This window comes from Chiloscyllium plagiosum, unplaced genomic scaffold (assembly GCF_037043375.1).
Source record: "Chiloscyllium plagiosum isolate Xiang-an unplaced genomic scaffold, Cpla_swu_hap1 HiC_scaffold_8, whole genome shotgun sequence".
Classification (NCBI taxonomy): domain Eukaryota; kingdom Metazoa; phylum Chordata; class Chondrichthyes; order Orectolobiformes; family Hemiscylliidae; genus Chiloscyllium; species Chiloscyllium plagiosum.
In genome coordinates, this window is record NW_028270146.1 from 35,085,481 (window position 1) to 35,100,064 (window position 14,584).

A 14,584-nucleotide genomic window follows, 5' to 3' on the forward strand; every position below is an offset into this window, starting at 1 on the left:
TCTTTTAAGGTCCTCTCTATAGCCCTGCTTTTCCAGTCTTTGATTTCTACTCGGTTACTTAAAGCATGCCAGGTTTATCAACAATTTCCTAGATTCTCTCTGGACAGGCTAATTAGTAACTTTGGTACAAACCTCTGGACCAAGTAGGACTTGAACCAGGGGACTATTAGCCCAACAGTAGGGATGCTATCATAGTACTACTACATTCTCACCAGCAGTTTCCGAATAAACACGTGAATATACAGTATCAAACATCTTCGACTATGACTTTAGTGGTTTGCATTTTCCTCACATTGATTAGGTAACACCCTAACTGAACACCTGTTAAATCCCAATGAACAAGATATATTTGGGTTACCAATTAGCATAATTGCTGAATTCTGGAATATTGTAATCACATCTTCCAATTACCATGCATATTTGAAAATATGTCTGACAACCTGTGAAGTTGCTTGAACCAAAACCTGCATTGTTAATATACTTTATTAAACCATATTTAGCATTTGCAGTATAGCCCTTACATTATTGATACATGACAAAAGGCATGTAATATTTAAAATTTGTTATTTATTCTCTAGATTTGGCATCTTTGGTAAAGCTATTATTTATTCCTTATCCTTGGTTTCCCTGAAAAAAAATGGTGGGCAGCCTCCTTGAATCACTGCAGTTTGTGTGGTGAATTTACTTTCAGTACTGTTTCAGGAATTTGACTCCTTTATGATAAAGGGATGATAATGTATGTCAAATATGTGCATGTCAACAACATTGAGTTCAACAACTTGAGACTTTACCTTCATTTTGGGTTATGTGTTTCCCCTCTCAAAGTGTCTACCTTGCTTTCCTGTTCTTGCTTTCTGTCAGGGCTGACCTTTTATTCTCTTATTTACAACTATTTTGGGCCAATATTTTCTCTTCTCGACAAGCCTTACCACTTGCTTTGCCTTTTTGTTCTGTGATCCCTTTGATCTCTAATCTCTTGAACATTTTCATGACTTTCCTATTTGTTCTACTGGCACATTCCCTATTCCAAGAGGATTAAACCTGTTGCATTTTCATCTCTCTTCAGTTCCCAAGAAGAGCCAAATAAGACTCAAACATAACTGTTTCTCACCGCAGACACTTCCAGGCCTGTTGACTTTCTCTAATGTTACAGATGTTTTAGATCTGAAATATAAATAGGTAATGTTTAGCTTTTATTGTGATGTATGTCAAGATGGAATGCGAGTTACTGTTCCTGTGCATCTGACTTTGCCTTTCTCAAAGGCACAAGTTGCAGATACTGGATTTGCTGCTGAAGCAGCTTCTGGTCAGTTGATGCATTCTCAGGATGTGTAATGGTCTCTGACAGTGATCATCATCAGTTGTGCAGGTCTAATGAGAATAAAAAGACAGTCAAGTATGACATTTCTGGTGAATTGACTTTGTTTGACCTGATAGCAGTCTATTGCCATTTTACCAACTGGCTTAGGGGTATATGAATATGTATTCTCTAGCTTGTTGATCCAGTGACAGCTATACTGCGATACCCTTGCTGTAGCCTACTCCCTCCTAGCACTCCCTGCAACCATAGCAGTAGAGGGCTTGAATGTTTAGGCTAAAGCTTATGCACTAAGTGGTAACCAAGTGAACACTAAGCTTTTTGTTGTCTGATGATCAATTATCAAGTATAGAAAATTAGAACTAAAATTAGAAACTTCAGAAGAATGCTGTACTGCATAGATATGTAACTTGTCAAGAATCGAGATTTTTATCACGTGGAAGAAAGGATTAATTTGTCCCATTCTGTGTAGTTAATCTCTCAACTGTAAACCAGGATTTAATGTTTTGAGTCCAGTGATTCTTCTTCAGAACTGATAGCAGCTAGGAAAGTTATGCTTGAGGCATTGGTCATGAGGAAAGGAGTGATGGAGATGGAGCCCAGAGAGAACAAGAACACTGGTTAGGGAGACAGTGATGGATAATTTTTAGGTTAGATTCCCTACAGTGTGGAAACAGGCCCTTCGGCCCAACAATTTCACACCAACCCTCCGAAGAATAACCCACCCAGACCCATTCCCCTACCTTATATTTACCCCTGACTAATGCACCTAACACTACAGGCAATTTAGCATGGCCAATTCACCTGACCTGCACATCTTTGGACTGTGGGAGGAAACTGGAGCACCCGGAGGAACCCACAGACACTGGGAGAATGTGCAAACTCCACACAGACAGTTGCCTGAGGTGGGAATTGAACCCGGGTCTCTGATGCTGTGAGGCAGCAGTGCTAACCAGTGAGCCACCGTGCTGCTCCATTTTCCAGGGAGAAGGAAAAGCTGATAATAGGGATCATAAGTAGATGAAAATAGGTTAGCTGTACTGAAAGCAGCACTTATCATGACAGGGTGTAGGGTGAGTAAAGTATGTTGAAGAAGATGTTCAGGCTCTAAAATTGTTGAACTGGATATAAAATCCTAAAGGCCATGTGGAAAATTCTTTAAGAAACAATTTCAGAAATTGCTGAAAAAACTCAGTAGGTCTGGCAAATCTGTGGAGAGAAAGCAGAATTAACGTTTCAGGTCCGGTGACCCTCCTCCAGAACTGATGTACCAACATTTTCCTTTCTAAAATCTCTTCTGAAGAATGGTCATTGGACTCAAAATATTAAATTTGCTTTTTCTCCTCCACAGATGTTTTTTGTTTTATTTTGTTTTGTTGTTTTTTTCTAGTTTGTCCTGAGCCTCACGCACTGCAACAGACCCGAGGCAGAAATATTGGCTGGAAAATAGGGTGCTGCATTGAAATGGCAAACTGCTGGAAGCTTGGGGTCATTTTTACCCTGATGTGTTTGTTCCTTAACATTAAGCAACCAAAATATTCATGTGATCATGAAAAAAACGCTCAGAAGTACTGGAAATTAGTCTTGGTCTTATGGGTGGATTTGTCGTTGGAAAATTCAAGCTATTTCTATCATTTTCATTTTTATTTTTATTCATTATATAAAATCATGTGAACGTCGTGTAAAACATAACCGCTGTAAAGTTTTTTTTTAGTATACAGAAACTAATGCTGGTTCAGTAATACAAGAATTTAAAAAAAAAACTTGAGGCAGACTTTGAATTATCAGATGTGCTTTAGTCAATTTAAACATTACAAGCTTGTTGCAAGCATTCAGTATCATTATGTAATACCTCTGTGTTGGCCTTGTGTCTTTAGTCTATTAAAGCATTAAAGATATATGGAAGTGTTCAATCTCTATACTTGCAATTCGTCTGAATGACCAAACAAAAGGTTGAGGAGGGCATCTTGTGAGGGAAGATTTGACAAGCTAGGCTTAGATCCACTGGATTTTAGAAGAGCAAGAAGCAACTCAGTTTAAACCTACAGGCTATGACAAGGTAAATGCAGAAGGGATGTTTCCTGTTACTGGAGAATCTAGAGCTCGGGATTGCTGTTTAAAAGTCAGGGCTCTCCCATTTAAAACAGATTGGCCAACTTTTTTATTCATCCCTGACACTCGTGAAACTTCGGAACTCTTCCCGAAAAAGTGGTGGCACCGCAGCCTATGAATATTTTTAAGGTAGCGAGTGATTCTTATTGAGCAAGGGGTAACTTGGGAATATGGATTAGATATTACAATAAGATGAGCCATGATATAGAATGGAGCAGTTTCAAGGGGCTTAATGGCCTTGCTGGTCTGTCCACAACAAGCCCTTTTACTGTTCAGCATATGGTTCTGTGTTGCAAATTCACCAGGTTGGCATCTCACTGAGATATTCACATAGCATACTCTGCTATACCATTCAATGAACCTGTGTTGATCACCTGGCTAGATAGTAATGGTAGAGTGAGGGATATATCAGACCATGACGTTATGGATTCTATTGCTGCTCTCAGCTTCTCATTAATGCCCAGTTTATACAAGCTATTCCATTGCCAATAATAGTACTACCACATTGCATAATGGAGTATAATAAAGCTAAGAACTGCAGATGGTGGAAATCTGAAACAAAAACAAATCGTTGGAAAATCCCGGCAAGTCTGGCAGCATCTGTGCAAAGAAAGCAGAGTTAATGTTTTGAGTCCGGTGACTCTTCAGAACATAATTGTCAGTCATGATTGTATGTGGAGAGGACTCGATGGGCCAAGTGGACTAATTTTTTTCCTCCTATGTCTTGTGGTTTTATAATTGAGTCAGTTCTAAATATGAAGGAGGGATTTTGTTTCCACAAATGGCTTGTGTGGTGTTCACTCTGACCAGAACTATCCTGGAAAGATTTGCTTGACTGGTGAGAACCATGTGAAGTAGAATTTTATATCAATCGATTTATTTTTAATTTTTTTTTTCCCAAGTCAAGGCTTATATATTTCCAAGTTTGATGCAGCAATGTACAGCTCTATTTTGAGTTCTTGTAATTTAGCAATTTTTGGTGCTATTGAATATGCTTCACTTGATGAGATGCTATGTACCTGATGGAAGGCTGTTTGCCTTCTAGAAGACAATCTGTTAAGAATCTGTTCCAACTACAGCATCCACCCTTTCACAAACTATGACAGTTTATGCTTCCACTCTCCTATCTGGAAGTACATTGCAATTCTTTTCTTAATTTGTTTTGATGTAGGTGATCTATCTAAAATCAATGCTACTTGTCTGTCTCATGTTGTCCTGAGAACACCTTAGTCATCCACATTATCTAGAGTTGGAGTCACTTATAGGCCATATTGGATAGGGGTGATGGTCAGTGCAGAAGTTAAGCCAAATTATACTTGCACTGCTAGTATGTACTAAAGTAAAAATGTAATCAGAATCTAGATTAGAGTGGTGCTGGAAAAGCACCACTCCTTCATTCCTGATGAAGGGCTTTTGCCCAAAACGTTGATTTTCCTGCTCCTTGGATGCTGCCTGACCTGCTGTGCTTTTCCAGCACCGCTCTGATCTCCAACATCTGCAGTCCTCACTTTTGCCTAAAAATGGAATTAGTTAACCCATTGCCATTTTCATCTAGTACTAAGTAGGATTACAACAAAAGTGAAAAGTTCAGCTAGACGGTTAGATTGTCATAGGTTAGCAATACAGATATTGAATGAAATGCTGCACATTTGCAGTATTTTTGTGTTTTAGTTTTCATCGTTGCAGGAATTTGTACTTTTGTTTTCTGGTTTGATATCCTGTTTGTTTTGAGTAATTGCAACATTGCCTCATTCTACTTGGTGCTGGTGTGGAGTCTGAGATTGGAGCAGAGAACAATAAAAACGCAGAAGAAATCACATGGGTAGTTTGGGTTGGCACTTTCCATTTGCTATTTTATAAAACCCTGAATCAAATTTGAGTGAAACTGAATGGGATGATGATGACTGTCCACAATGAGTGTAAAATTACGTGGCTTGATTCTGCTTATTACAGAACAAGTTCTTTAGTTTTTGAGTAAGTGAATAAAGAAATGCTTATCCTATTTTAATCACTATTTGATTATGACTTTTCATTTCATCTTCCTATAAGTTTAAATAACCTATTTTTTTCAAATCCATTAACCAAACAAACAAGATGGAAGCTTGCACAATTAATCTTCAAACATTTTCTTCCTACCAGCTGCTGTTCCGGAGTAAACCATTCAATTATAAAATGAGTCCCTTAAGTGGCTAATGGTAACCTACTGTGGTAATGACAGGTTGTGATCAGGCAAGTCCACAGTTAGCGATATTCGAGTACATTCCTGTGCTGGTACATCAATCACTTGCACTTTCACTGTGCAGAAAAAATCCATTGTATAATCACTTTTAGAAGTGCTTAATTTTTTGACCTTCTCCTTTTGTTGGCAAGTTACTTTTATTTTGAAGAGGATATGATTTTAAGTATGGAAAATGTCAAAATGCATTGATTTCTCTAAGTTGTGAGAAGTACAGTAGTACAGTGTAATAGTCATGGGCAGATTCATTGGAGTTTGTCAGGATGTGTTTGTTGGCTCTACTATATTAATTTGGTAGGTCTCAATGCGTATTCGTATGTAAATTTGAGAATTTAAATACATAAACCATTTCAAACATATGCAGCTTTAAACATGTTTCTGATTCTACAGCCTGAAATAAAACATTTGAAGTGGATTTGATTTCTGATAAAATTTTGGGTTTCTTTCAGTTAAATCACTTGTTTGGTTAGCCTCCATCCAATCTATAGAGTAGAAAGACATGTTAACTGGACATAATTATCTCTGAGAAAAGTCTCTTGTAGATAAACTAAGCAGCTGCAGTTATAAGCTGTGAATGAGTCGTCATATGCAATGAAGTATGGTTGTACTGTGCTCAGTAATTACTTGTTTGGCAGCTGTTTCTTCAACTTTTTTATGCATTGAAATCAGTAAAACTGAGTTTATTGATAAACTCAATGTTTAATTTTTATCTTCCATTCAGAGCAGAACAAATTATGATTTAATGTTCAAATTACATATTAGAATTTTTGGGTAACTATGCATAATTTGAATGTCAATGGCACAGTTGAATATAGAAATTGAGTTACACTCATATTTCTGAAGAAATTTTAACCTTGCTTCAATTTCCTTCCCAGTTTGTTTTCTTCCTCTGCAATCCACATCTGTTTACGATACAGTACCTTCAACTATGATTCTTGACTGTTTTGTTATGGCAGGCCATTTGATTAGAGTCTAGCTTTTTTCAGTTGTTACCTACCATTTATACATTTGCATTTCAATAGAAGTGAACCAGCTTTTCTCTTCACTCTCTATTTTAGGAATTCAGTGGCTACTTAGCAGAGTACTACTGTCAAATTAAATGACAGAAGGTTTGAGGGGCTGAATGAGTTCTTCCATATTCACATGCAAGGCTGGAGTTAATTCGCAATATAGAACCTAGATCAAACTTGGGTTGTTAAGGTGATGCAGAAATTTAATGATCACTGAGCAGTTTGTTTCTTTATGGAGCAATGTTTTTATTTGAGGAATTTTCTCTCTTTTTTTTGTCCTCTAGCATTCTTGGCCACCAACTCTCCAGCACTGATGTGTAGGAAAAGTAGACAAATCAGTATCTCTCAATACCATAAGGTAGAGTAGCAGAAATAGGCCATTCAGCCCATCAGGTTGGTCTGCCATTCAATCATAGCTGATATGTTTCTCAACACCATTCTTCTGCCTTCTCCCTGTAACCCTTACTAAGCAAGAATCGATTTATCTCTGTTTTAAATACGCTCAACAATTTGGCCTCCAGTGTCCTCTGTGGCAATGAGTTCCATTGTCTGGCTGAAGAAATTCCTCCTCATTGCAGTTCTAAAGGGTCATCCCTTCACCCTGGGTCCTAATATCTTCTTCTAGTAAAAGTATATTTTCTCCCTGTCCACTCCATCCAGATCTCTCCGTATTCTCACCTTCAATGAGATCCATTTCCCCCCATCATCTTTTTGAACTGAGTACAGACCCAGATTCTTCAACCGCTCATCATATAAGCCCTTCATCCCAGGATTATTCTTGGAAACTTCCTGTGAGCTGCCTCCGAGTCTAGAACATCCTCCCTTCGACTGGGGCCCAATACTGCTCACAATATTCCAAATACAGTCTGACCCAAACCATCTGCAGCCTCAGCCGTACATCTCTGCTCTTATTTTCTAGCTGTCTTGAAATGCATGCACATTGCCTTTGCCTTCCTCAGCACCAACTGAACCTGCATGTTAACTGTAAGAAAGTTCTGAACTAGGACTCCCAAGTCCCTTTGCACTTGAGATTTATGAAATCTTTCCCCATTTAGAAAATAGTCTACACATCATCTTACCAAAATGTATAACCTCTTACTTTGCCACACTTGTATGTCATCTGCCAGTTCTTTGCCCACTCATCCAGCATGCCTGAGGCCTTCTGCAGCCTCTCCTCTTCCTCCTATCTTAGTGTCTCCTACGAACTTAGCAACAATGCCCTCAGTTCCTTCATCCAGATCATTAATGTGTAACGTAAATAGCTGTGGTCTCAACACTGATCCCTGTGGAACTCCACTGGTCATTAGGTGCAATCCTGAAAAAAGATCCCTTTTATTTCTGGCTGTCTGCAAGAAGCCCAGTCCTCTATCCATTCCAGTTCCTTGCCCCTAATGCTGTGAGCTCTTATTTTAGAAGCCTCTCATGCAGCATCTTGTCAAAGACCTTCTGTGAATCCAAATAGATCATGTCCAATAGCTGTCCTTTGTCTAACTTGCTCATTACCTCTCAAAATTCAAACAGATTTGTCAGGCATGACTTCCTCTTGACAGAGCTGAGCTGACTCTGCCATATTTTATTATGCACTTTCAGAACCGTTCTGAAGGAGGGTCACTGGACCTGAAATATAAACTGTTTTCTCTCCATAAATGCTGCCAAATCTGAGTTTTTCCAGCAATTTGATTTTTGTTTTTAAATCCCATTGCTCTCCCACAACATCTGATTGCTTTTATTAATATGCCAAATTGTATTTCTTGAGTTCAAATTCCCTCTCATGATAAATTCTGTCTGCTGTAATTTTTTCAGCTTGCTATTTGTCTTATCAAATGATATTTCTTCAACGATAGCAGGGAAGTGTAAAAGTGCTGATTGATGTTTTGCCAATGTTTTGGCTGAAATCCATGAACTCTGTCAAGATCAGTGATTACATTGTGAATATTCTGTTTAATACTGTAGCTTAGCCATCTTTATTCCAGCCCCCTCTTTTATATAATGAACGTAAAACCATATATAATCCTCATTAATGCTCACAGATTAAGCACCTAGTTATTAACTTTGACTAACAAGGGAAGGTTGGGTGTTTTACCTCAGCTGTTTAAAAAAGCTTTTATAGAGTTCTTTGTATGATAACAACAGGCACTCACTGATTTTAGAACAACATGGGATTAAGTTGTAGTTTCATTGCATGTAATTAAAGGTTCAGAAATGTTACTGAAGCTTGTGTACAATACATATCATTTAATTGTAAACATTTGTTGCTATTGGTTGCATCTTATAGGATGTATGGTGAAAAGAATGGTTTGCAATATTGATAATGTACCCAGACTAAGGGAGGATGTTCTAGACTCTGAGGCAGCGCACAGGAAGTTTCCAAGAATAATCCTGGGATGAAGGGCTTATATGATGAGCAGTTGAAGAATCTGGGTCTGTACTCAGAGTTTAAAAAGATGATGGCGGGGAAATGGATCTCATTGTTTGTTGGTCAAGTGCACAGTGGGGTAATCTTTCAAGCAGCAGGTAATTGTGGAGACTTACATTAGATAGCAGTGCAATTTGTGTAGAATTTCACTGCTTGTCTGTTTTGCTATATGTTTGGAATAATGAGTATCAATGTTTAAATAATTCACAGATATAGTAAATTTGGGCTCTGCTACCCAAATCCTCTTGTTTAGCGGTGATAATCTCACTTTCAAAATGTCTGCATTTATGGCTTAGAGCTTTGACTGGAATGGTGCTACATGGCAAGAAATTTCATTACAACACCCATCATATTAATGTAGGCATCCAAGATCAGTGCATAAAATGGGTAATAAGTCTTACTAGATTTATTGCAATATGCTAAGTTAACATCTATTTGAAGCCCTCCACAATATTGGGTTGCTGTGAAATACGCCAGTACTGAAAAACCTGCATGTGACTTTCGAGAAGCTATTGAAGGCTGCAATCAACAACTTCAATTTTGTATACAGAGCTGGCAGGAGCAAGAGTACTCCTGACCTTATGTCAAAACCACTAGGACTTGTTACATCCAGGCTGAATTTGGTTTTAAAATAATTGGAAGGGTCAACAAATAATTTTAACTAATATATTAGTATTTCATAACTATTGTTAAGCTTATGACAAAATGCCTTGTAAGGCTTACTATTTAAAACCAAGTGTAGCATAAGGTACTACAATGTTTGAGCATTACAGTTGTGAAATAAGCCCACTTGTCACTCCTTGTTCACTTCTCAATTCACTGGGGTAGCAGCCCAGAGAGCTGCTACATTGTGGCCCAGGTGGAATTCTTCAATACTATCAACAGAGAACATGAGCAGGTAGTAGCCTGGGTGCTGTCTACCCTGGGAAATCAAAAGTAAGTATGTTTAGCTCTAGACATTGGTAAATGTATGATTCACAGATGCTAATATGATTTGGAGAGAGAAAATTTTAAGTTGATTAGTGGGGAATTTTCTCCAGTTCCAGTTGTGTAGTGAATTAAAAAAAAACTTGTGTACTATGGTGTTTCATTGAAATCAAAGTATTGAAGCTGAATGAAATAATATAGAAGGTAAAGAAATCAAAATACAAGAATTGTTCCGGTCAGTGGCAGAGGCCATATTGGGTTGCTTGTCATTTTCTTTTAGATTCAAAACAACTTGGATTTGACAACACCTAACTTGAAAGGCATTGCTAATCATCATTTTATGTTGTCATGTCTGCCCTCTTATGACTGAATGTTGAAATAACATCTGTATACATTTTGTTTGAGTTCCATACAGAGTCAGAGTCAGAGTCATAGAGATGTACAGCATGGAAACTGACTCTTCGGTCCAAGCCATCCATGCCGACCAGATATCCCAACCCAATCTAGTCCCACCTGGCCCATATCCCTCCAAACCCTATTCATATACCCATCCAAATGCCTCTTAAATGTTGCAATTGTACCAGCCTCCACCACTTCCTCTGGCAGCCCACTCCATACCCACACCACCCTCTGTGGAAAAAGTTGCCCCCTAGGTCTCCTTTATATCTTTCCCCTCTCACCCTAAACCTATCCCCATCTAGTTCTGGATTCCGTCACCCCAGGGAAAAGACTTTACCTATTGTATGGCAGAGGATAAAGCAGTTAATAGAATATCACAGGGAACTGGTTTTTGGGAAACATTACTTTAGAATGTTACTTGTAGTCCCACTATTAAATGTTTTGAGTAAAGCTTGTGAATTTTAACATAGAATTTAAGCCCACCTTTTGGTGGGGAAGGGAGACTGAAGAGAGCATGTTAATTTTGAACAGTGGAAGTAAGCTGGATGTTCATAGACTTATTTTTTTGCTCTGTAGGTACAAGGTTCAGATACACTCAGTATTTGACTGAGCTAACTGGTATACCACCCTAGAATTATCTTACTGAATTTCTTTTCTGATTTGTTTGATTAGGATGCTAACATGCTTGCACTAATAAAAATTGTTTTGAAATTCAAGCTGTTCAAAAATGAAAATATTAGTGCGCTCAACTGGGCAAATTGCTAATAACCACTCATTCTAAATTTAGTTTGTTTCTCACCCCTCTTCCAGACGTTTCCACGACTGAAAAGGCACTGCTCTTCCAGAAGAAATTGCATCAGTGCTGCGTTGTATTTGACTTCATGGATTCATTATCAGATCTTAAAATGAAGGAGTACAAGCGCTCTACCCTTAGTGAACTGGTGGACTATGTTGCAGTAGGTCGAGGAATCTTGACAGAACAGACATACCCTGAAGTAGTTAAAATGGTAAATGCTTGCCCTACAAACCGTCATGACCTATCTGTTTTCTTTTGAGTTTAACCTCTCCTGCATCTTGTCCTCTCTTTTCCTTACCATTGTTGGCATGACACCCGCCATAAAGGACCTACTCTGAAATACCCTTCCTGATCTGTCTGATGCTTCTCCTTCCTTGGCGGTATCCTTACAAGATTTCTTTAACCAAGTTTTTGGTTAGCCCTCCAGATCTTACCTTTTACCTTGGTACGATCTTTACCTTTACCTGGGATGTGCAATGGGATGTTTTTCTACATAGTTTCTTAAAGTTGGGAGTTTTAAATTGTCTAACTCGTTTTTGGCTCTCCATTTGCTACAATACATCTACAACTGTCAAATCAATTCAATTTCTCCATTACTTCCGTGTTTGATACCTTCAACTCCAGTAAAACCCTTAAATTCATCTTCTACCCACTGTTTTGGCTCCCTTAAATCTAAGGAGCACAAACTTGAATGTATGTGGTGTACAAGAGGTTTACTAATTTGCTACCTTAACGAGATGACATTCCCACCTCCAGCATCTTCTCAGAGTAATGGAGCACTGAAGAAGCCATTCAGCCTGCTGAGTCTGCACTGCTTTTTGAAGAAATCTAGTTAATCCCTCTGGCCACCTCTCACTGCCCCCCCCCCCCCCCCCCCCAAAAAAAAATCTTGCAACTTGATTTCTCTATCAAGGATTTATAAAGTAATTTACTTAAATATCAGAACATAACTTTATTTTTGTAAATAAACTTTTTTCATTCTTTCTGATGTATAATTATATCAGTTATTTACAAAAATCTTGGCAAAACATCAAATCAAAAATTTCAACTTGTTCCCCATTGCACTGTTTTTCACTGAGTTCCAGAGAAATAACTCTCCTTTCTCAGCTTTTTTAAATCATTGGTTAATTGACACTTACCAGTTTCTTTCCCTTGAACTGTTAAGACCATTTTCTTACTACAGTAAATCCTCAGTATCAGTGAAATCATGAATTAGCCTATCCATGCCAATAAGTTAATAACAAAAATCAATACCTGTGGAAAAAAAATCACATCTGCGATATTTTTAACCATTTCATCCTATCTTTAATGAACTTTGTACTTGCGAGTTTCATCATTCATAAGGGTTCGCGGGAGGGGGGGGGGGGGGGGGGGGGCATGGATTTCTTTCTATATTTGACTGTATTTCTTTGAGTCTGTTGCCATGAACCCTTCTAAGCTCTGATGTCCAAAACCTTTCTGTTGCAGCAATTTGAAGAGTTCTGTCCAAATTCTCATAGCTCTGCAGATTATAAACCATTTCTGCTGAGGTGAATGGTGCCCTTAAGCTGATTTGATTTCACCCCTAAATTCTGAATTCAACTCTAGGTTATTCTGAATTAAAACTTTGAACCTTCTGTTCTAAAGTTGAAACTAAATTAATTGCCTTAAACTAATGTGTTTAATACTCCACCATTTGTCGCCCCAACAATATTTTATCCATTTAATGCTGCAAGTGTTCTCTCAGGTATGACACTACTGTCACATGCTTTCTTGGAACTGATGTATTTAGGTCACATCTCCAAATTTATTTAATTAAACTTTATCAGAAGTAACCTTCTAAAAGTAATAATGCATTAGACAGCTTTCGTCATGCACCTCATAGGGAATATGGATGGATTGATTGTTAAAGTAGATTGGGGAAAGTAAGTGACCATTGACTGATAGATTTTCAGTACCCTATCATTGGTCCTTCATTTTTCATCCTTAAGTTTGTGGGTGACAGTAAAATTGATGCCCAGTTCCACTGGTGCAATGGCACCCAACTCTACCTTGCAACTGTATTCTTGACTCCACTTCTTAGTGTTGTCAGCTTTCTTATCTGATAGTCCTGTATGAGTTGCAATTTTCTACAACTAAACTTTGGCAGGAACTGATCTTGAGCTACATCTTCTGTCAAAAGCTCTTGTTCCACTGCAAAGACTTCATCTCCATAAGCTCACTTATCTCCATTCCAGCTCAACATACCTGCTCCTGGAACTCTAAACTATGCTTTTGTTACATACAGACTCAGTTATTTAATTGCTCTTTTAGGTGTGACTCATGCGATTGCCTTTTATAAATGGACTCATTACTCTGCGCTCATTATCCTGAAATGGACTGAGTTTCCTGGTTTATCACTCTGGCATAAACTGACATACATAAATGTCTCAATTTTAGCTATAATTCTCTTGTTCAAAATCCCCCTTCTTTTCTACCTCGATACTGCCAATTTTCCATGAAATTGAAACTCTTCCTGTTGTTCTTTATTACCAACTCCAACTCAAGGATTTTGTCACACCACTGATGCCCATACCTGCAATCATATAGGCCGTTGTCACTGGATAACTCTTCTCTTGGCATTCACCTTTTTCCCCCTCTTGTAAGACCACCTTTTGGTTAAGCTTTTAGTATCTTGCCCCAATGTTTCCTTTGGCTCAGTGACAAATTTTGACAGGTTTAACTCCCTGTAAAATACTTTCATATGTTTTCCAACGTTGAAAGAACAAATAAGTTTAAGTTTTTAGTCAATTGCCACTTTGCTCTATTGTATAATATGTTGCTGAGGGGATAGCGTTGCTTAATTTTTTTTAAACTTATCCTGAAAGTGCTTTGACATGACTGCACGAATGCCTGCAGCTCTCCCGTAACCTGTCCTAAGCCGTGGTTCTCCGGGAATACTCCCAAACAGTAACTGTTGGGAATCGATTTCCATGGCGGGCATTTCAGTTGATCTCCTGGTCTTCATATATACATTTTCAATGGAGTCAATTGAATATCAATAGGAATAAGAATTTTGATTACTCTTTACTCTGTCTAATCCAGGCATTTGAACCAAATTAGTTAATTGAATGTAGATAGGGATTTGAACCAATTTGGTCATGGTCCATTTATGTTGGTACCACACTCGTGGTGCTTTTACGTAGACAAAGTGGTTAAGTTTATAAAATGACTTTTTTGAAAGTTTTTTTTTGGAATGCTTTTTAATTCCTGGTTGAAGTCATTCTCTGGTTTAGAAATGCAAAGTTCTTTTTTGAGTTGTCAGTCTGAGCATGAGTTTATTTTTGTTACTACTTAAGCTGCATAAATTTACTTGATAGTAAATAAAAAGTAGCAGTGAACTAGAAGATTG

At 38.0% G+C, this 14,584-nt stretch overlaps 1 protein-coding gene across 1 annotated transcript in view; it reads left to right on the forward strand.

Moving 5' to 3' along the window:
* The window catches only part of ppp2r5eb (protein phosphatase 2, regulatory subunit B', epsilon isoform b), a 90,531-nt gene that overhangs the window by 33,318 nt on the left and 42,629 nt on the right, over positions 1-14,584 (forward strand). The window contains exon 2 of the mRNA XM_043697219.2: positions 11,229-11,425. Coding sequence (XP_043553154.1) covers positions 11,229-11,425 — 197 coding nt within the window. The remainder of the gene's footprint in view (positions 1-11,228; positions 11,426-14,584) is intronic.